General features: G+C 44.9%; 1 protein-coding gene across 3 annotated transcripts in view; it reads left to right on the top strand.

Annotated features, from left to right (window-relative positions):
- Positions 1 to 24,099, top strand: part of REEP1 (receptor accessory protein 1) — a 172,301-nt gene that overhangs the window by 125,574 nt on the left and 22,628 nt on the right. The window contains exons 8-9 of one of the 3 annotated variants that reach the window (XM_075346788.1): positions 35 to 183; positions 2,031 to 2,087. In XM_075346788.1, the coding sequence (XP_075202903.1) occupies positions 35 to 183; positions 2,031 to 2,054 (173 nt within the window). In that variant the 3' untranslated portion in view covers positions 2,055 to 2,087. Of the gene's footprint in view, positions 1 to 34; positions 184 to 2,030; positions 2,088 to 13,275; positions 13,408 to 24,099 lie in introns of all 3 variants that reach the window. The other 2 variants (XM_075346787.1, XM_075346789.1) reach the window with 2 other exon arrangements.

The raw sequence follows: 24,099 nt of genomic DNA on the forward strand, positions 1-24,099 counted from the left end.
TATTTATTTAATGAATAGCTTGATGTGGACATAGTTGTTGAGGTGGATCAGTGTGAGACGGCCAGTAACTCATCCTATGAGACACAGGAAACTATTTCAGATGAAGATGATGATGGTGGAATAGTTATACTGGAGAAGACCGCTATACGCAAACCACCACGGAAGAAGGACCGACCCATTGAGGTATGGGGTAGAGAATAGGTTCTTCGGGTTCTTCTGTCTCCTATATCTTTGTATTGTCAACCATAGACTTCTAGAAGGTGTTGATGAGTCTTGGGTCAGGAGTCAGACAGGTACGGAACCCAGCAGTGGATTAGGTTCCATGGCTAACATTGATTTCAGTGGAAATGTGCCCAACCCATTAAAAAACACTTAGGTATCAATGTGTTACGCTAGGGATGGTGAAATACCAAGCGAATAGGGAGGGGAGGGAAGAGGGTAACCCTGTGTCTAGGGAAGGAGGAAATGGTGAGCCCTGATAAAACCTTCCACTGGCTCCCCTGATGTCCCTAGTTAGGTTCTGCACCTATGCACTGAGCAGGATACCTGGCCCAGACCGACCCTCAACTAGGCCGTAGGTAATGAATGGACGGGATGAGCGCTAGTCAACCCCACTAAGTCCTAAAGAACACACAGGGGAAACAAACAAACAACCTATCTCCAAGATTACTTGTGGAGAGGAACAGCAACATACAGCATTGTTTCTCCAAATGCTTGCAAACAGAATCGTATAGAAATGAACTCTATCACAAGCTACACACCAAGGGGAAATACAGGTATATAAAGACACAGAGGATGAGGGAAAATGATTAGCCGCTGAAAGGAAAAGATCTCCACAGAGTCCTAAAGCGGAAAGAGTAAAGCCTAACAGAGAAGACACATGAAACTCCATTCACACCATAGAGAAAAGGATGGAAAATCAAGTAGCAGTTTATGCAGGCAAATGCAGCGACCTTCTGCAGCCGAACACCACAGAGTTGTCTGTCAACTGTGACACATCCGTGACACAATGACGCTAAGTGGTTGGTCATGTCAAAAGTAAATATACAATAGAATCCCCTAGAAGGAATACAAGGACGGTGCTCTCCACCAGCTCTTTAACTTCTTGACCAAGTAGAGTCTGAAGGCAGTTTTACCAGTGGTGTAGAGAGCAAAAATACAAGTTAGGTCCCTTTTAGGTGCCACTTGGCACCACAACACCCTTACTCAAGTACCAGAGGAATTCTTGGTGCCCCATCCAATTTTTATGACTTGAGCACATTTTTATTCGTGGAGGTTCTCACCACCCATTACTATGAGAATGAGACCTACCAGAAATGGGTCTTCAGGAGCCTCACAGCAGCCATAAGGTATAGGTCCTAGATGGTGCGATAAGCAACCCCTTCTTGAGACGATGATCCTGTTTGACTGAGAGCTTCTGACCAAATGTGCATGGTCACCAATCATTATGTAGCCATAGCCTTCTAGGTGATCCATTGAGCCTGGTTCATTTAGAAGACCTTGGCTACATGTTGATTGCTGGCCATGCACAATTTCCCGCTGCTGAAATTGTAGGTAATGGTAATGAATGCCATCACTGTCAGATCGTCTAGGTCTCTGCTAACTGTTGGGTCTTGATCCATTTTGATAGCAAGGTGAACCTCATTTTCTAGCATTACTTGCCATATGGTCGCCCGACTTTGAGCTCGTATGCCATGCAGCAACAAGTCCCCATGTACCAGCCAGTTGTATATGTACCTGACATTGATTGGAAATGGACATATAAGAATGATTTCACATCTCAAAAAAAAGGTTGGTTTCGAATAAAACGTTTAGATATCTCACTGACCTTCCCGTGTTATCACTCAAGGGGGACCCCATGATGCAGTGGGTGCTGATTCCTGGGTTACTTCTCTCAGCCGTATCGGCTACATGAGTATGAATGAGGTTATCAAATAACAAGCAAGAACCTTGAACATCTCTACTCTTCCGTAAAGAGAACGACCTTCCTAACGTTCGTTATTTAATTTGCTTTTTGTTAATTTAATCAGGGCATAAAGAGTGGAGACCACTGATGTCGTGAGCTCCAGACTAATGAAATGGACTAGGTGATGTACATTGCCGGAGCCGTGCATGGTGCCTGCAGGGGTTATGTCCTGCTTTACCGTAGTATTATTATGCATGGAGCTAAGCAAATATTCACATGATCCATGGGTCAACTTCAAAAACATTAAAGGGAGTTTGAACTCATGTTTCGCAGTGGTGACCTCCAACCTGTGGTTCTCCTAGTTTAAGAGATCAACTCCCCCAATGCCTTGAACCCAACCCTGTAGCTCTTTGGGCCATTGATTTTCATCCAAATTTCAATATCCATCAGCATAGGTGATGTTACTATGGTGGATAATATTATTGGAACTGTAACGCTGAGGTGTTTGACCCCTTGTGGCTAATACTAGCTTTCATGGTATAACAATGCACTTCTGGAGCAAAATACATACAACAAAAAAGAATCTGCTGCATGACCTTGCTTTGGTCTTTAAGGCACCAGTGTTCATTATGGCCTACTCCCAAAGTGAGCAAAATCCTAGTTGTGATATCTAATTTGGTATCACATTTGCAAGCCGTAGTCATATATATACACCATAAAATGAAGTACTGTTAAGGTTCACAACACGTACATTGTTTTAACTCTGGCTAGGTATGGGGAAATGCAGAGCAAACGGTGAAAAGGAAGGGGAGGGAAGAGGGAAACACTTTGTCTAGCGGAGGGGAAGATCGATTGGTGACCGCTGAAAAATCCTTCTGTTGGGCCCTGGCTTCTATCACCACCCTAGATAGGTTTCGCACCTATGTGCCAAGCAGGATGTCTGGCCCTGGCTGACCTTGAACTGGGCCCTAGGTATTGAACTGGCGGGATGAGCACTAGTCAACCCCACTAAGTCCTAAAAAACACACACGGGGAAAATAAACAGAGGAATATGAACAAACAACTTATATCCAAGATGACTTAGGGAGAGGAACAGCAACATACAACAACGTTTCTCCAGATAATTACTAGCTGACTGCTTACAATCAGGCCGTATAGAAGCGTAACTCTATCACCAACAGGGGAAATGCAGGTGTATAAAGACACAGAGGGATAAGGATTAGCAGATGAAAGGAAAGATCTCTGCAGGGTCCTAAATGGGAAAGAGTAAACCCTAACAGAGAAGACACACAAAACTCCATTTACACCACAGAGGAAAGGATGGAATATCAAGGAGCAGTTTTTGCAGCCCAATGCAACAACTTTTTACAGCCGGACACCACATGGTTGTCTGTCATCCGTGACACACCCATGACACTATCTGTCTGTGTGTCTTTCCTCTGTTGCAAAGTTGTTTGACAAGTTCTGGGTCAGAATATCACTTTATATTGTGGGATTCTGCTGATTAAATGGATTGCCTTTCCTTTGGGGAGGAGAGGGTTAATCTCAGTTTACCTTCCAGCAGCTCCTGACTCCTGGTCAGGTGTTTCCGGTTGGGACCACACCCAGGTCCTATATTACCCTTTGCTTCCACCAGAGGGTGCCGGTTACTTTCATTCATTTGGAATTTTGGCCAAGAGAAGTAAGGAGCTGGAGAAACCCTCTATCTGAGACTTGCGTTGTGGGCTGCAGCATGGGTGCTTGCTGCAGCATTTCTAGGTGTGCTGGTAGTACAGTATGGATGTTACCCACCAGTCTGTTGTCCCCCCTCCCCCTTTTTATGTTGTTTCCCCTTGAGCACTTTTAGTGGCTCTTTTGTGTGTGGTTGCCGTGTGTACGAGTTGTAGTCGTTGTCACCCCTGTTTTGTCTTTATTTGTCGGTGGGGTTGTAGACTTCTGTTCTTGTCCCTTCCCCCACGTGGTGGGTTGTGGAGGGGGGGATCTTATCGTCAGGGGCAAGGACAGGAGATAGGGTCTAGGTTGGGGGCCTGGACCTCCCTACCTTCAAGGGTACCTCAGTGTGTTAGGGTGAGCGCAGGGTCCTCAGCCTTAGGGTCAGTATAGGTTTCCCTGGCGTTCCCTTGTTACCCGTGACACTATGTGGATTTCCTTATGAAATCGGGACGTTAACATTCTAAATAAGCGCTGGATTGCGTGATGGAATTTATCCAATTTGCATTCTGCAGAGACAAGGAGGAGGTGAGCTCTGTCTGACATCAACATTTCTAGAAAAAAAACAAGGATAAAAAGTGGAAAAACGTCCACGCTGCTGTGCCAATAAAGAGTTAATTCCAAATAAGAACAATGCAGGGGGGTTTATTCTACACGTTTCGGAGATAACCCCTCTCCTTCATCAGGAAATCCACCAAATTCAGATTTTTGGTGGATTTCCTCATGGAGAGGGGTTATCTCCGAAATGCGTAGAATAAACCACCCTGCATTGCTCTTATTTGGAATTAACTCTTTATTGGCACAGCAGCGCAGATGCTTTTCCACTTTTTATCCTTGTTTTTTTCTTGCTTCTGCCTTTGGCTTGTGGAGTCTTCAGCAGTTGATACATGCTTTAAAGAGTGCTTTACATGCTGTGACATCGCTAGCGATCTTGTTAGCGATGTAACACGCCAGATCGCACATACGAATTTCCGAGATCGCACATGTGACCGGTGCTTCAAAAAAAAAAATGACCTATGTGTGATCTCGGCAAATCTTATCTGCGATCTGGCGTGTCACATTGCTAATGAGATCGCTAGCGATGTCGCAGCATGTAAAGCACCCTTAGTACTGGTTGTGTGTCGCACAACCATTTCAGGTGAGTGGTTTTCATTAACCCTTAGGGTACCGTCACACTTTAGTGACGCTCCAGCGATCCCACCAGCGATCTGACCTGGTCAGGATCGCTGGTGCGTCGCTACATGGTCGCTGGTGAGCTGTCAATCAGGCAGATCTCACCAGCGACCAGTGACCAGCCCCAAGCCAGCAGTGACGCGTGGAAGCGATGCTGCGCTTGGTAACTAAAGTAAATATCGGGTAACCAAGCAAAGCACTTCGCTTGGTTACCTGATATTTACCTTGGTTACTAGCGCACACCGCTTAGCGCTTGCTCCCTGCACTGCTAGCCAGAGTACACATCGGGTTAATAAGCAAACCGCTTTGCTTATTTACCCGATGTGTACTCCGGCTACGTGTGCAAGGAGCAGGGAGCCGGCGCTGGCAGCCTGAGAGCGGAGGACGCTAGTAACCAAGGTAAATATCGGGTAACCAAGCAAAGCGCTTAGCTTGGTTACCCGATATTTACCTTGGTTACAGCTTACCGCAGGCTGCCAGAAGCCGGCTCCCTGATCCTGCACATTCAGTTCGTCGCTCTCTCGCTGTCACACACAGCGATGTGTGCTTCACAGCGGGAGAGCAACGAGCAAAAAATGAACCAGCACTGCGTGTAACGAGCAGCGATCTTACAGCAGGGGCCAGATCGCTGCTCAGTGTCACACACAGCGAGATCGCTGATGAGGTCACTGGTGGGTCACAAAACCGTGACTCAGCAGCGATCTCGCTATGTGAGAAGTACCCCTTACGGTTGTTATCCTGCGACTCTATATGCGCTTTTTATATCCACAGGTTTTTTTACTATCAACATTTCTAAACGGATCTTATCTTATCAGCTCTGCATGGAGCTGTATAAATATTGTAATCCTGTCTGTGATGATAATGAGACTACTTAAAAGTAATCTGTGCAGAATAGAAGGTATGAATAAAGTATTACGCTGAGTGGCCAGTGTGAGAATGGTAAGATTTCATATATATATATATATATATATATATATATATATATATATACACACTGGGGAAGAATGGACATCTTAACAAATACATTTACCACAAAAAGCTAATTAATGCCTTGTCATTTTTTTCTGGTATATTCCCTTTGAGGCCATGTGCACAGGTGCCAGATTTGCAATTTACAGAACAATACAAGTGGGTGGGGTAATGGAGAAATTCACATGTATTCAGTGATGAAAAATAATCCCTTGATAGAATTGTAAAGCTCCACAACATGATTTTTATTGTGCAGAAAATCCAGAGACTTTCACATGGGCAGATTTGTCAACCTTATGTTAACTTACACTAAGGGGTACTTTGCACACTATGACATCGCAAGCCGATGCTGCGATGCCGAGCGCGATAGTCCCCGCCCCCGTCACAGCAGCGATATCTTGTGATTACTGGCGTAGTGAACATTATCGCTACGGCAGCTTCACACGCACTTACCTGCCCTGCGACGTCGCTCTGTCCGGCGAACCGCCTCATTCCTAAAGGGACGGGTCGTGTGGCGTCACAGCAACGTCACACGGCAGGCGGCCAATAGAAGCGGAGGGGCGGAGATGAACGGGATGTAAACATCCCGCCCACCCCCTTCCTTCCTCAATGCAGCCGTGACACAGGTAAGGAGAAGTTCCTCGCTCCTGCGGCTTCATACACAGCGATGTGTGCTGACGCAGGAACGAGACAACAACATCATACCGTCGCTGCTGCAAAATTATGGAAATGTCGGACCCTACACCGATCATACGATAACGGCGCTTTTGCGCTCGTTAATCGTATGTAAAAGGATTCACATACTGCGATGTCGACAGCGACACCGGATGTGCGTCACTTTCGATTTGGCCCCACCGACATCGTACCTGCGATGTCGTAGTGTGCAAAGTACCCCTAAGAGGTTATCACATGATAGTGCACGTAAAGGCCACATATATCACTTTGTGTGCCACAATATGCTTCCCATAATAATATGGGATGTGATGAAACTTATCCATTTCCTTCTCATGGCTTCTGTAGAATTGTTGGACCCTGGAGGTTCTGTACATCGTGAGCCATTGATAGGATTACATTGGTGCCACAGTACAGATCTGTTTGTATAAGGCCTACAACGTCTGATTTGAAAGACTACGGGTGAGCCACACTTTGGCCTCTTCAGGTAGATCCAGTTTCCATATGTTCTTTCCCATCTGGTTAATAAAAGTCTTAGTGAAACTTTATCTGATCGCGATCCTTGTTATTCATCAGTTCTTACACAAGACTATACCATAGCTGTAAACAAAGACATGGACCGCAAATCCCAAAATTATATACTAATCTAATGTGCTAGCCAATAATTTACAAATCTGTATGCAGTGTTCTTAGTTTAAAGCATCATTCAAGTGTTATGGGGGTTTTTTTCATCGTTAGAGCGGTGCTATAAATCTAAGTCCCCTGCCCCAGGTCTCATACTCAACCTTCGGCATCTTTACCTTTTATCGGCATGGCTCCGATCCCTTGACATCATCTTGTGCCGTAACTTATAACTGATCAGAAATTACGTCACAAGCGCTCAATGCAACTGTATTAAAGCCAGAACAAGGCTCTCATAGAGATGCATTGAGTTGGGACCCCTGATGCGCTCCATGAAACACTGGAGTAGCCAGCAGGTCACAAATCGCCAGAGACCGACCGGAATGGGGGCAATAGAAGAGGAAGACACTGGAAGGTGAGTAAAAGAGTAGGGACATAGGATTTAGATTTAAAGCACCACTCCACCTGTGACATAAAAAGAAACTTCCCATGGCTCCACGCTACCCCACCCGACAGGCATACCAACTCATTGGCCACCACACAGCACCGACACCAAGTGAATAGATCTAGAAAAACACCTCACTTTCCACATGTTCTCGTTTTTTTCTTTTTGATCCAGCTATGGACAGTAGATCAATTCACAAAATCCACAACATCATCAGTTGTGGCTGGCTCAGTCATGAAACAACTTACCGGACACTCCTTGATATATAGGAATCTAGCCTGTGTGACTTACTTACATACTATGGCATGCGATGTTTCCACTATGGCACAGGAACATGTTGGGGCTGCTGTATTACTGAAGAACATTTACTTCTTTGTTAGACTGTATTTCTAAAAAAAAGTATTTGTTCTCTGGACCAATATTTCCCTGATATGTTCATAAAATCTCATCCTCATCGGTGCTATGGTAGAATGAAAAGCAGGAGTGCATAACCTGCTACCGCAGAATAAAGAGCAGAGGGACCGCAACCTACTACCATAGGATAAGGAGCAGAGAGTGCACAACCTGCTACCGTAAGATGAGGAGCAAAGGGTGCACAACCTGCTACCGTATGATGAGGAGCAGAGGGTGCACAACCTGCTACTATAAGATAAGGAGTAGAGGGTGCACAACCTGCTACCGTAAGATGAGGAGCAGAGGGGGCACAACCTGCTACTGTAAGATAAGGAGTAGTGGGTGCACAACCTGCTACTGTAAGATAAGGAGTAGAGGGTGCACAACCTGCTACTGTAAGATGAGGAGTAGATGGTGCACTACCTGCTACCATAGAATGAAGAACAGAGGGTGCCCAACCTGCTACCATAGAATGAAGAACAGAGGGTGCCCAACCTGCTACCATAGGATGAAGAGCAGAGAGTGCACAACCTGCTACTGTAGGATGAGGAGCAGAGGGTGACAACCTGCTACCATAGGATGAAGAGCAGAGAGTGCACAACCTGCTACCGTAGGATGAGGAGCAGAGGGTGACAACCTGCTACCATAGGATGAAGAGCAGAGAGTGCACAACCTGCTACCGTAGGATGAGGAGTAGAGGGTGCACAACCTGCTACCATAGGATGAAGAGCAGAGAGTGCACAACCTGCTACCGTAGGATGAGGAGTAGAGGGTGCACAACCTGCTACCATAGGATGAAGAGCAGAGAGTGCACAACCTGCTACCATAGGATGAAGAGCAGAGAGTGCACAACCTGCTACCGTAGGATGAGGAGCAGAGGGTGACAACCTGCAACCGTAAGATGAGGAGCAGAGGGTGCACAACCTGCTACCGTAGGATAAGGAGTAGATGGTGCACTACCTGCTACCATAGAATGAAGAACAGAGGGTGCACAACCTGCTACCATAGGATGAAGAGCAGAGAGTGCACAACCTGCTACCGTAGGATGAGGAGCAGAGGGTGACAACCTGCAACCGTAAGATGAGGAGCAGAGGGTGCACAACTTGCTACCGTAGGATAAGGAGTAGATGGTGCACAACCTGCTACCATAGAATGAAGAACAGAGGGTGCACAACCTGCTACCATAGGATGAAGAGCAGAGGGTGCACAACCTGCTACTGTAGGATGAAGAGCAGAGAGTGCACAACCTGCTACTGTAGGATGAAGAGCAGAGAGTGCACAACCTGCTACTGTAGGATGAAGAGCAGAGGGTGCACAACCTGCTACCATAGGATGAAGAGCAGAGGGTGCACAACCTGCTACTGTAGGATGAAGAGCAGAGAGTGCACAACCTGCTACTGTAGGATGAAGAGCAGAGAGTGCACAACCTGCTACTGTAGGATGAAGAGCAGAGGGTGCACAACCTGCTGCCATAGGATGAAGAGCAGAGGGTGCACAACCTGCTACCATAGGATGAAGAGCAGAGGGTGCACAACCTGCTACCGTATGATGAAGAGCAGAGAGTGCACAACCTGCTACCGTATGATGAAGAGCAGAGAGTGCACAACCTGCTACTGTAGGATGAAGAGCAGAGGGTGCACAACCTGCTGCCATAGGATGAAGAGCAGAGGGTGCACAACCTGCTACCATAGGATGAAGAGCAGAGGGTGCACAACCTGCTACCGTATGATGAAGAGCAGAGAGTGCACAACCTGCTACCGTATGATGAAGAGCAGAGAGTGCACAACCTGCTACCGTATGATGAAGAGCAGAGAGTGCACAACCTGCTACCGTATGATGAAGAGCAGAGGGTGCACAACCTGCTACCGTATGATGAAGAGCAGTGGGTGCACAACCTGCTACCGTATGATGAAGAGCAGTGGGTGCACAACCTGCTACCGTATGATGAAGAGCAGAGAGTGCACAACCTGCTACCGTATGATGAAGAGCAGAGGGTGCACAACCTGCTGCCATAGGTTGAGGAGTAGAGGGTGCACAACCTGCTACCCTAAGATAAGGAGCAGAGGGTGCACAACCTGCTACTGTAAGATGAAGATCAAAGGGTGCACAACCTGCTACTGTAAGATGAGGAGCAGAGGGTGCAGAACCTACTACCATAGAATGAGGAGCAAAAGGTACACTACCTGCTACTGTAGAATGAAGAGGAGAGAGTGCGCAACCTGCTGCCATAGGATGAGAAGCGGAGGGTGCACAACCTGCTACTGTATGATGAAGAGCAGAGAGTGCACAGCCTGCTGCCACAGAATAAAGGGCAGAGGGACCACAGCCTGCTACCACTGGATAAGGAGTAGAGGGTGCACAACCTGCTACCATAGAATGCAGAACAGAGGGTGCCCAACCTGCTACTGTAGGATGAAGAGCAGAGAGTGCACAACCTGCTACTATAGGATGAAGAGCAGAGGGTGCACAATGTGCTACAGTAGGATGAGGAGCAGAGGATGCACAACCTGCTACCATAGAATGAGGAGCAGAGGATGCACAACCTGGTACCATAGAATGAGGAGCAGAGGGTGCACAACCTGGTACCATAGAATGAGGAGCAGAGGATGCACAACCTGGTACCATAGAATGAGGAGCAGAGGGTGCACAACCTTCTACCATAGAATGAGGAGCAGAGGGTGCACAACCTGCTACCATAGAATGACGAGCAGAGGGTGCACAACCTTCTACCATAGAATGAGGAGCAGAGGGTGCACAACCTGCTACCATAGAATGAGGAGCAGAGAGTGCACAACCTTCTACCATAGAATGAGGAGCAGAGGGTGCACAACCTGCTACCATAGAATGAGGAGCAGAGAGTGCACAACCTTCTACCATAGAATGAGGAGCAGAGGGTGCACAACCTGCTACCATAGAATGAGGAGCAGAGAGTGCACAACCTGCTACCATAGAATGAGGAGCAGAGGGTGCACAACCTGGTACCATAGAATGAGGAGCAGAGGGTGCACAATGTGCTACAGTAGGATGAGGAGCAGAGGATGCACACCTGCTACCATAAAATGAGGAGCAGAGGATGCACAACCTGGTACCATAGAATGAGGAGCAGAGGGTGCACAACCTGGTACCATAGAATGAGGAGCAGAGGGTGCACAACCTTCTACCATAGAATGAGGAGCAGAGAGTGCACAATGTGCTACAGTAGGATGAGGACCAGAGGGTGCACAACCTGCTACCGTAGGATGAGGAGCAGATGGGTGCATAACCCGTTACTTTAGGATGAGGAGCAGAGGGTGCACAACCTGTTACTTTAGTAGGATGAGGAGCAGAGATGAGGAGCAGAGGGTGCACACACTGCAGCCGTATGATAAAATGCTGAGGGTCCACAACCTGCGTCCTGGGGTTCACACACTGCTCATGATGCCATTCTGTACTCCCTTCAACCATCTGGTAATAGACATTTGTCAGTGTCTAGTGGTTGCTTACATGTGTTCCCCAGGGAGGAGAAGAGTTGTAGGTAGCATTATAGGCATGGGTAAGTATTAATGATGCACTCCTGTGGACATCTATGGGACCCCCCACATCTCTGTATATTTTTAACATATACTGTATTTTTCAGCATTTTCCAAAAACTACACTTGAGAGAACTAAATGTATGGTCTTGTCCTTTCTGGTGTCTGAATACAGAAAATAATTTATGATTGTTCTTTCTTTGGACAATGTTTATTCTATGGGCCGCTTTACACGCTACGACATCGCTAGCATTTGCTGGCGATGTCGAGCGCGATAGCACCCGCCCCCGTCGTACGGACGATATGTGGTGATCACTGCCGTAGCGAACATTATCGGTACGGCAGCGTCACACGCACATACATGTGCAGTGACATCGCTGTGACTGCCGAACATTCTTTCCCTCAAGGGAGAGGTGCGTTTGGCATCACCGCAACGTCACTAAGCGGCCGGCCAATAGAAGCGGAGGGGCGGAGATGAGCGGGATGTAACATCCCGCCCACCTCCTTCCTTCCTCATTGCCGGCGGACACAGGTAAGGTGAGGTTCCTCGTTCCTGCGGTGTCACAAACAGCGATGTGTGCTGCCGCAGGAACGACGAACAACATCGTACCTGCAGCGCAACGATAATTGGGAATGGACCCCAATGTCACCGATTAGCGATTTTGAACGTTTTTGCACCGATTCAAAATCGCTCATAGGTGTCACACGCAACGACATCGCTAAAGCGGCTGGATGTGCGTCACAAATTCCATGACCCCAACGACATCACTTTAGCGATGTCGTAGTGTGTAAAGTGGCCCTATCTCCATTGCTCTTCATTAATTGTGTTTTCGAGACATCCATCGCCTAAGGGTGGCTTTACATGCTACGATATCAGTACCGATATCGCTAGCATGCGACCCGCCCCCATTGTTTGTGCGAAACGGGCATATCGCTGCCCATCGCGCACAAAAACGCGCACCCGCGTCACACATACTTACCTGCATAGCGATGTCGCTGTGACCGGCGTACCGCCTCCTTTCTAAGGGGGCGGTCCGCTCGGCGTCACTGAACGGCCGCCCAATGAAAGCGGAGGGGCGGAGATGAGCGGAACGAACATCCCGCCCACCTCCTTCCTTCCGCATTATGGCCGGCGGCATGTAGGAGATGTTCCTTGTTCCTACGGGGGTCACACACAGCGATGTGCACTTCCGCAGGAACGAGGAACAACGGGAAAGCGATAGTATCGATAATTGGGAGCGGACCCCCATGTCAACGAGGAGCGATTTTGGACGTTTTTGCAACAATCCAAAATCGCTCCTTGGAGGCACACACTACGAGATCGCTACAGCGGCCGGATGTGCGTCATAAATTCCGTGACCCCAACGAGATCGCTGTAGCAAAATCATAGCGTGTAAAGCCCGCTTAAATCTACATTGATAGATATGGACAATGGACAACACAGACTTATAACAAGGCAAAAATGTACATCAGAGGTCCAGCGACTTGTACCTCCATACCTGAGCATAGGAAAATGGATGGTACAGTTTGATATCAAGGGTTGTTCTCTTTCTTTGGTCATGTCCAAAAACATGATGAGAACCATTGTCGACATTCCCGAATGTTACCATGGACATCATAAAGGGGCATTCACCCTATAATGACTGTGACAGTAAATAAGGACCATTGATATGTGTCCTGCTGTAGGGGACTGACGTATATGTTCTTTTTTCTTGTTCTGCTTTTCACGTATTGTAATTGACCAGTAATTATCCGAGCTCATTACATCCATTTCCATATATATGTCTGTGTCATGAAGATTTGAGATAAAGATCACCTGCACACTCTCCACTCCTCTCTTCCTCCCTTCCTCCCTTTTCCTTGGTTAATGTCTTCAGACACAGGGGAGACCGAGCAGAAGGTGGCTCAACCGAAAGCAGCTGCCGTAAAGAGAACCGAAGACTCCAGGACCAGAACAAGCTTAAAAAAGGCGCAGTAAGACTCCATTAACCATGGCACTACTGGTTAATGTGAGTATGACACCTGCTATTTCACTGTATCAGGAGGTGACAGACCATCATTTATTTGTTTTCTTTAAGGGTATCTTGAGCCCTTCTAAGCTGCCTATATGGGCATGTAGGACATAGAAATTTTAATAAATTGATACCTTGATATCTGCGATCCGATGTCTTATTCCAGAGAAATCCACGTTTTTCTTAATATGTAAACGAGCTGTTAAGATCTTTGGGCCGGACAATCTGCCTCTAGAGAGTATCGTAAATGAAATGGGGCATTACCAGAGTGAGACATGTAGATCAGGAGACAGACTGTCAGTCATTACATGTCTCACACTGGTAACGCCCCCTTCCATTTAAAATAACCTCTAAAAGCAGATTCTCTGTCCAAAGATCTAAACAGCTCATTTATATATTAAGAAAAATGTGGATTTCTCTGGACATCGGATTGCAGATATCAAGGTAGGGACATAGGTATCATAGGGACATAGATGGCTTATAAGGGAAGAACCTACGGACACACTCCCTTTAACCTCTGTGTAGCCTTCAAAGGTGTTGTCCACTTGAATATATATACATATATATATATATATATATATATATATATATATATATATATACACAGTGCTGGCCGAAAGCATTGGCACCCCTGCAATTCTGTCAGATAATGCTCAGTTTCTTCTTGAAAATTATTGCAATCACAAATTCTTTGGTATTATCATCTTCATTTATTTTGCTTGCAATTAAAAAACACAAAAGAGAATGAATGAAACAAAAATCAAATCATTGATCATTTGACACAAAACTCCAAAAATGGGCCAGACAAAAGTATTGGTACCCTTAGCCTAATACTTGGTTGCACAACCTTTAGCCAAAATAACTGCGAACAACTGCTTTCGGTAACCATCAATGAGTTTCTTACAATGCTCTGCAGGAATTTTAGACCATTCTTCTTTGGCAAACTGCTCCAGGTCCCTTAGATGTGAAGGGGGCCTTCTCCAATCTGCCATTTTGAGATCTCTCCACAGGTGTTCTATGGGGTTCAGGTCTGGACTCATTGCTGGCCACTTTTGTAGTCTCCAGTGCTTTCTATCAAACCATTTTCTAGTGCTTTTTGAAGTGTGTTTTGGGTTATTGTCCTGCTGGAAGACCCATGACCTCTGAGGAAGACCCAGCTTTCTCACACTGGGCCCTACATCATGCTGCAAAATTTGTTGGTAGTCTTCAGACTTCATAATGCCATGCACATGGTCAAGCAGTCCAGTGCCAGAGGCAGCAAAGCAACCCCAAAACATCAGGGAACCTCCGTCATGTTTGACTGTAGGGACCGTGCTCTTTTCTTTGAATGCCTCTTTTTTTTCCTGTAAACCCTATGTTGATGGCTTTTCCCAAAAAGCTCTACTTTTGTCTCATCTGACCAGAGAACATTCTTCCAAAACGTTTTAGGCTTTCTTAGGTAAGTTTTGGCAAACTCCAGCCTGGCTTTTTTATGTCTCGGGGTAAGAAGTGGGGTCTTCCTGGGTATCCTACCATGCAGTCCCTTTTCATTCAGACGCCGACGGATAGTTCGGGTTGACACTGTCGTACCCTCGGACTGCAGGGCAGCTTGAACTTGTTTGGATGTTAGTCGAGCTTCTTCATCCACCATCCGCGCAATCTTGCGTTGAAATCTCTCGTCAATTTTTCTTTTCCTTCCACATCTAGGGAGGTTAGCCACAGTGCCATGGGCTTTAAACTTCTTGATGACACTGCGCACCGTAGACACAGGAACTTTCAGGTCTTTGGAGATGGACTTGTAGCCTTGAGATTGCTCATGCTTCCTCACAATTTGGATTCTCAAGTCCTCAGACAGTTCTTTGGTCTTCTTTCTTTTCTCCATGCTCAATGTGGTGCACACAAGGACACAGGACAGAGGTTGAGTCAACTTTAATCCATGTCACCTGGCTGCAAGTGTGATTTAGTTATTGCCAACACCTGTTAGGTGCCACAGGTAAGTTACAGGGGCTGTTAATTACACAAATTAGAGAAGCATCACATGATTTTTTAAACAGTGCCAATACCCCTTTTTTATGTTTGGTGTGGAATTATATCCAATTTGGCTTTATGACAATTTTTTTTTTTTTTTCATTGAAGACAAATTAAATGAAGATAATAATACCAAAGAATTTGTGATTGCAATCATTTTCAGGGAGAAACTGAGTATTATCAGACAGAATTGCAGGGGTGCCAATACGTTTGGCCAGCACTGTATGGCTGACTGGCTTCTTTTCTTAGTTGAGAGAGGCCCCTTTTCTGCTTTTTTGGGCTGTTGAAAACCTTTTATTGACTTCACAAAAGGTTTTTAGAATATACACCATTTGCAGAATTATTAGGCATTTTGTGTTTTAGAGGATTTTTTTTATTATTGTTTAACAACTATGTTCTCAATCAACCCAAAAGACTCATAAATATCAAAGCTTAATATTTTTGGCAGTTGGAGTGGGGTTTTTTAGATTTGGCTATCTTAGGAGGATATCTGTTTGTGCAGGTAACTATTACTGCGCAGAACTATTAGGCAACTTAATAAAAACCAAATATATTCCCATCTCACTTGTTTATTTTCACCAGGTAAACCAATATAACTGCACAAAATTTAGAAATAAACATTTCTGACATGCAAAAACAAAACCCAAAGAATTAGTGACCAATACAGCCACCTTTATGATGACACTCAGCAGCCGACCATCCATAGATTCTGTCATTGCTTGATCTGTTTACGATCAACATTGCGTGCAGCAGCCACCACAGCCTCCAGACACTGTTCCGAGAGGTGCACTGTTTTCCCTCCCTGTAGATCTCACATTTTATAAGGGACCACAGGTTCTCTATGGGGTTCAGATCAAGTGAACAAGGGGGGCATGTCATTATTTTTTCATCTTTTAGACCTTTCCTGGCCAGCCACACTGTGGAGTAGTTGGATGCATATGATGGAGCATTGTCCTGCATGAAAATCATGTTTTTTCTTGAACGATACCGACTTCTTCCTGTACCACTGCTTGAATAAGTTGTCTTCCAGAAACTGGCAGTAGGTCTGGGAGTTGAGCTTCACTCCATCCTCAACCTGAAAAGGTCAAACAAGTTCATCTTTGATGATACCAGCCCATACCAGTACCCCCCACCTCCACCTTGCTGGCGTCTGAGTCGGAGTGGAGCTCTCTGCCCTTCAACGTCTTAAATATTTCTTGGCCCAGTCTTGACGTTTTATCTTATGTTTATTGTTCAGAGGTGGTCATTTTTCAGCCTTCCTTACCTTGGCCATGTCCCTGAGTATGGCACACCTTGTGCTTTTTGATACTCCAGTAACGTTGCAGCTCTGAAATATGGCCAAACTGGTGGCAAATGGCATCTTGGCAGCTTCACGCTTGATTTTCGTCAATTCATGGGCACTTATGTTGCGCCTTTTTTGCCCAACACACTTCTTGCGACCCTGTTGACTATTTGCCATGAAACGCTTGATTGTTGGGTGATCACGCTTCAAAAGTTTAGCAATTTCAAGACTGCTGCATCCCTCTGCAAGACAGCTCACAATTTTGGACTTTTCAGAGCCCGTCAAATCTCTCTTCTGACCCATTTTGCCAAAGGAAAGGAAGTTGCCTAATAATTAAGCACCCCTTATATAGGGTGTTGATGTCATTACACCGCACCCCTCCTCATTACAGAGGTCCACATCACCTGATTTACTTAATTGGTAGTTGGCTCTCAGTCTATACAGCTTGGAGTAGGACAACATGTATAAAAAGTATCATGTGATCAAAATACTCATTTGCCTAATAATTCTGCCCACGGTGAAAATAAGACTCAAAGCCATCTTCTCGTCAATGAGATATTCATGAAAACAGATGTGAAAGAAAAACGTGACCCTGCCCACATAATGTAAGCTTGTATAGGGATTTTCTCACGTTAGCAAATTCTAGCATATTTCTAAATATACAACAATCAAGGGGAGAAATCATTGTCAGCATTTGGTCTGTACAGCACCATGGATTGAAAAAGAGGGAAAGTGCATGTCATCAATGCATACAGTATGTGCTGCAGGTATTGGAATGGACCAAGAGAGAGATAACACCACCTATTGGACGTAGAAGTCCTAGAAGTCTATATTGACAATTTAAAGAGCCTTGCCTTGTGATTTAGGGTATAAAAAAACAATCAGAATCCCCCCAAAAGGAAAAGAGCTCTATTTGCAGACAGATTTACTTGCCCCTGATGGTGTTGGGTTCGGCTGAGTGAACTACAACTCCGTGCAGGAGCAATATTCCTGGTGGCTGGGACAGGGCGGTGTCCTATCCGGTGAGATCGGGATAGCCTAGTTAACCATCAGGAAAGGCCATCCTGATCTTACAGGGTGGAATCACATCCCATCCTTGGTTGAAAGGTCCTCCGGAAAGATGTATTCCACTTCTGTGATACTGCCCATACTCTGTTTACAAGAAATCTCAATTATGCATTGACCTACTTACTGTCTAGATTTGACCCATCGTTATAATGTTAAGGCCTCCATTCACATTAGCACAAAGTCAGCCATGCCAGCTGATTTCAAGTGGGATCAGCCAGCAATGTGTATGGTGGTGTCCTAACGATTCACCGGAGAAAGAAGGCTCTAACAACCTAATGAAGATGTATTGGGACCTCATGGAGTATTCCATTCTAAAAAAATGATCACCTATGAGTTAAATGATTATTTTTCGATCAGTATGGGTCCCACCTCTAGAACATATGTTCCCCACTCTCCCCTGTTGCTCCCTTGCTGCCGGCTGGATCTAGGATAGGCTCAGGACACAGCTATCTTCATTGGTGCCATTGTCTTCGAGCTTCATGAATTCCAGCCGATAGGTGACATTTCTTGTGAATTGGAATACCCAGAAGCCTTTAAATTCCTCTTTTTCTCAGTGTTGAGACTCTTTTCAACTATTTAGGTTTTATTTCCGATTCTGCTCCTCCGAAAGGAATCAAAATCTAAGCAGTGACCAAAAAAAGAGAGGGATTTCCTTAGATAAATCCCAAGTTGAAGTTATTGGGAAACATGTAGGTGGAGCAACAAAGACCTCAACCATCGGCTCCTGTAGTAAGTCTAGAGGGGGTGCAGACGGGCCCAACTTAAAAGATTAATCTTTTTTTGTTCAGGATTTTATTCAATTCAAAAGAGGAAATGGTCTACATCAGAAGAAAAGCAAATATATCCCAGCTATGTCAGCCATAGAAAATAATTCACGTCCCATTTTGCTCCACTTGTGTGTTAAGATCCCATATGGAAAGTCAGTAATAATTAATATTTACATAAAAACTAAGTCGAGAGAACGGGGTGCCTCTTCTGACCCATAGATCACGTGAATATGACATACGGCAATTATGGAAATTTGGGTAAAATTTTTGCAAATGCAAGTATTCTTTACTGCCTTGCTGCAGGTTGTGAGTGTATGTGGATGCTGCCGATGCTAGGCACTGCTGTGGAATTGCTATAATTCTTGGTTATGACAGCTAATAAGGGCATAATATAAATAAATATTAAGTTTTAATACCATTACAGTCCATTGGCCAGCGAAGGGGGTAGCATAGTGGTGGTGATGTGTCAGAACTCCTTATCTATGGGAGTGATATGTCAGAACTCCTTATTTATGGGGTCTGAGAGCTTAGACCCTCAATATTTGCTGAAATGAAGGGGCTTCAGAGAGGCGGGTATAGTGGTCTATGGGCTCAGACAAAGTATTATATGGTCATTTATCTCCATCGTGTAGAAATGTGGAATTAGAAAATATCCTATTTTCCTGGCTTTTTTGCAAAAAAAATATTTTTGAAACAAAAATTATATTTTTTTTTTAGATTTCACTTTATTTGAAAAAAAGAAATTCAAACTTCTTGCAATTTTCACACCAGCCATAATATTAAACGCATACTTCCTAGAATGTGTATAGACGTCTGCCTTCTGAACTCCTACTCTGAGCATACTATATTATGGGAAAAGCTGCTAGCTGCAGTTGTTTTAATCAGGTTTTTATATTTATCATTCTTCTAAAACATTTACAAGGGGCTGCTGATGAGGCCGATATGACACTTGCGATTGCCTCTCACGAGTCTTGCGGTGCATCACCCGTCACGGACTCACACTCTCCTCACAGGTGCGTCTCAGCTGCATAGAGATGCATGCAACCGACTCGCCCCTGTGAGGAGAGTGGGAGTACGTGCCGGGTGATGCACCGCAAGACTCACGTGAGATACACTCGAGGCACTCGCAAGTGTAAAGCCTGCTTTACATGTTATGATTCTGCATACGATATCGTATGCGATCGTAACCGCCCCCATCGTATGTGTGGCACGTTCAATTTTGTTGAACGTGCCGTACAAACGATTTACCCCCGTCACATGTACTTACCCGTCCATACAACCTCGATGTGGGCGGCGAACATCCACTTCCTGGAGTGGGAGGGACGTTCGGCGTCACATTGACGTCACGCAGCCAACAGAAGCGGAGGGGCGGAGATGAGCGGGACGTAAACATCCCGCCCACCTCTTTTCTTCCGTATTGCTGGCCGGGAGCCGCAGGACGCAGGTAAGATTTGTTCATCGCTCCCGTGGTGTCACACACTGCGATGTGTGCTACCCCGGGTACGATGAACAACCTGACGTTCAATTCATGAGGAATGAACGACGTGCGTTCGATGAACGTTTTACCGTTCATTTGCAATCGCACGTAGCTGTCACACACTACAATGTACCTTACGATGCCGGATGTGCGTCACTTACGACGTGACCCCGCCGACACATTGTAAGATATATTGTAGTGTGTAAAGTGGGCTTAACACTGGCCTAAGTCTTTGGCTTTACCCAGGAAGAAACAAGATAGGATGATGAAACTTTACATTTATTCCACATACTCCACTGATGTCAGCACACTTATTACATCGGTATTCCAAGTTCTGTAAGCCTAGCAAAAAGAAATATTTTGGATGTACCTCAAACAAGACATCTGTAGCAGCCATGGCATCAGAAATGGTGTGAAATTTGGTACCCTTGAGGTGTTTCTTCAGCTTTGGAAACAGATGATAGTCAGAGGGCGCTAGATCTGGTGAATAAGGTGGGTGGTCAACCAGCTGGAAGCCCAGCTCAACCACGGCTGAGTTTTGCCGTGGTCGCTTGTGCAGTGTGAGCGGAGGCGTTGTCTTGCAGGAACAAGATTCCTTTGGACAGCTTACCGTGCCTTTTGGCCTTCAGAGCTGCCTTCAATTGGTCTAAAAGTTCAATGTAATACTTTTCATTGATGGTGGAACCCTTTTGAAGTTAGTCCACTAGCAGCATGCCCTCCTTATCCCAGATAACAGATGCCATCACCTTAGTAGCTGATTTTTGCACCCTGAACTTCTTTGGAAGAGGAGAACCACTGTGCCTCCACTCTTTTGACTGCTCGTTGTTTTCAGGGTCATGTAAATAAATCCAGGTCACATCCATAGTTACCAGTCACTCCAGAAAGTTCTTATCAGCCTGGAAACACTGACAAATGGACCGGGAAGTTGTCACTCATATGCTTCTCTGATCTGTTGTCAAACATTTGGGCTCCCACTTTGCAGAAGCTTCCTCATGTCCAAATGTTCATGGATAACGACACAAACACATTCATGGGAAATCCCCATGATGTCTGCTATTGCTTTAGCTGAAATTCATGGATTCTCCAGTATGAGATTGTGTACAGCATCGACGATCTCCGGAACAACAACCACTCTCAGTGGTCCAGGACGTTCCTCATCATTGGTGCTGAAGTGGCCCGTTTTATATTTGGCAACCCAGTGTCTGTGACATATCACCATGAATATCCTTCGTGGACTTTCCTTGCAGAAACCAGAATTTTATCCCTCCTCTGCTCTCAGTTGCTGTGAATATCGCATTAGACTCCAACATTTTGCTTTCCCGCGTGCGTAGAACACTGTTGCCATAAGCAACAAACACAAAATTTTGAAAACATATATTAGACACCTAAGGCTGGTTTCACACTACGTTTATTTAACATCCGTCCATAAAGTTTTTTTAGCGGAAAAGCGGATCCTGCTTTTACTGCAAAAAACGCATGCAAACGCATGTGTTATTTTGCAGGATCCTGTCACTGGATGTTTAGGGGCGGGCATTGGAGTCATGTGATCGGGAGTGAGGGGAACTAGACTGGGAGCCGGCATCTGACAGCTGCAGACGCTGGTAACCAAGGTAAACATTGGCCTTGGATACCCGATATTTATCTTGGTTACGAGTGTCTGCAGCTGCTAGGAGCAGGGCTGTCTGCACGCGTAACTAACGTAAACATCGGGTAACTAAGAGAAGTGGTTACGCGATATTTACCTTGGTTACGAGTGTCCGCAGCTCTCAGGTGGGAGAGAGAGGAAGGGGAGGAAGGGGGAAAGACAGAGATAGAGAGAGAGAGGGTGAGGGAGGAGGAGAGAGAGACAGATCACGCGAGACTGGTTCTGGGCATGCTCAGTACTTTCTGGGCATGCTCAGTACAAAAGCAGGATCCTGTCTATCAGCACGCCAGCGTTCACCTGCGTTTGCATGCTGTTTAGTCAGGATCCAGCAATTTGCAGTATTTGGACGCAGCTCAAAAACGCTACAAGTAGCGTTTTTGAAACATGTTAAAAAACTGCAAGTCACTGGATCCTCACTATAACGCACGCAAACGCAGGTGAACGGATGTTAACGCGAGTCCATTGCAAATGCATTGAAATGAAAACGCATTTGCACTGGATCCGCTTGTCCGCTAAAAAAACGTTATGGACGGATGTTAAATAAACGTAGTGTGAAACCAGCCTTAGGCTTCATGTGATGTAACATTCGTTACTATAGAAACAAAAAAGATCACAAAGCAAAAGACTTATCAGCAGTCCCTTGTATATATGTTTAAAAAAAATAATCTTATAACCTATAATAAAAAATTAAACATCTGTCACACTGAGCAAATATTAGAGTCCAAATAGAGGGAGGAGGTGAACTGTGACATGGTGGTTATTGTGAACAGTGGATCCTGTGTTATCTACTGTATATATAGGTGTTATCAGTGATTGTAGAAGAGGAAGAGGTGAGCTGTGACATCACCTATTGTGAGTGGTGGATCCTGTGTTATCTACTGTATATAACAGTGTTATCCATCATTCTATAGGAAGGGGAGAAGGTGAACTGTGACATCTCCTATTCTGAATCCTGTGTTATCTACTGTATGTAGAGGTGTTATAAGAAATTGTACAGGAAGAGGAGGTGAGCTGTGACATCACCTATTGTGAATGATAAATCCTGTGTTATATACTATATATAGAGGTGTTATCAGTCATTGTACAGGAGGAGGAGGTGAGCTGTGACTTCACCTATTGTGAATGGTGAATGCTGTGTTATCTACTGTATATAGAGGTGTTATCAGAAATTGTACATGAAGATGAGCTGTGACATCACCTATTGTGAATGGTGGATCCTGTGTTATATACTGTATATAGAGGTGTTAGCAGAAATTGTACAGGAGGAGGAGGTGAGCTGTGACCTCACCTATTGTGAATGGTGGATCCTGTGTTATATACTGTATATAGAGGTGTTAGCAGAAATTGTACAGGAGGGCGAGGAGGTGAGCTGTGACCTCACCTATTGTGAATGGTGGATCCTGTGTTATCTACTGTATATAGAGGTGTTAGCAGAAATTGTACAGGGGGGAGGAGGTGAGCTGTGACATCTCCTATTGTTAATGGTGGATCTTGTGTTATATACTGTATATAGAGGTGTTATCAGTTATTGTACAAGAGGAGGAGGTGAGCTGTGACATTATCTATTGTGAATAGTGGATCTAGTGCTATATACTATATATAGAGGTGTTATTAGTCATTGTACAGGAGCGGAAGAGGTGAGCTGTGACATCACTTATTGTGAATGGTGGATCCCGTGTTATCTACTTTATATAGAGACATTATCAGTCATTGTACAGGAGGTGGAGGAGGTGAGCTGTGACATCCGTTATTGTGAATGGTAGATCCTGTGTTATCTACTGTACATTGAAGTGTTATCAGTTATTGTACAAAAGAAGGAGGAGGGGAGCTGTGACATCATCTATTGTAAATGATGAATCTTGTGTTGTCTACTATATATAAAGGTGTTATCAGTCATTGCACTAGAGGAGGAGGTTAGCTGACATAGCACCTATTGTAAATGATGGATCCTGTAATATCTACTCTATTCAGAGGTGTTATCAGTCATTGCACAGAAGGAGGAAGAGGTCAGCTGTGACACCACCTATTGTGAATGGAAGATCCTGTGTTATCTACTGAATTTAGAAAGGTGTTATTGTAATTGTAATCCTGTCTGTAATGAGACTGCTGAAAAGTCTTCTTTACAGATCAGCAAATATGAGTCTAATATTAGGGCTAGTAGCCAATGCGAAAATTGCAAGATTTCTGATTTTTTTTTTTCAAAACATTAAAATGGAAATTGGAAAAGAAAAAAAATGAAAATAGAGCCATAAAAGTATCATTTTTTTTTAATATATATATATAAATGTATGAGGTATAAAAACCTGATTTAAATAATAGGTCATTTTCTGATTCATTGGATGTGCATGACGTCCGTGACATGTTATCACTCATGAACATTTGATGATGATTAAAGGAGTTTTTAAGTAAAATTTACTTTATAATACTGGCGTTAAACATTTTA

This window comes from Anomaloglossus baeobatrachus, chromosome 1 (assembly GCF_048569485.1).
Source record: "Anomaloglossus baeobatrachus isolate aAnoBae1 chromosome 1, aAnoBae1.hap1, whole genome shotgun sequence".
NCBI lineage: Eukaryota > Metazoa > Chordata > Amphibia > Anura > Aromobatidae > Anomaloglossus > Anomaloglossus baeobatrachus.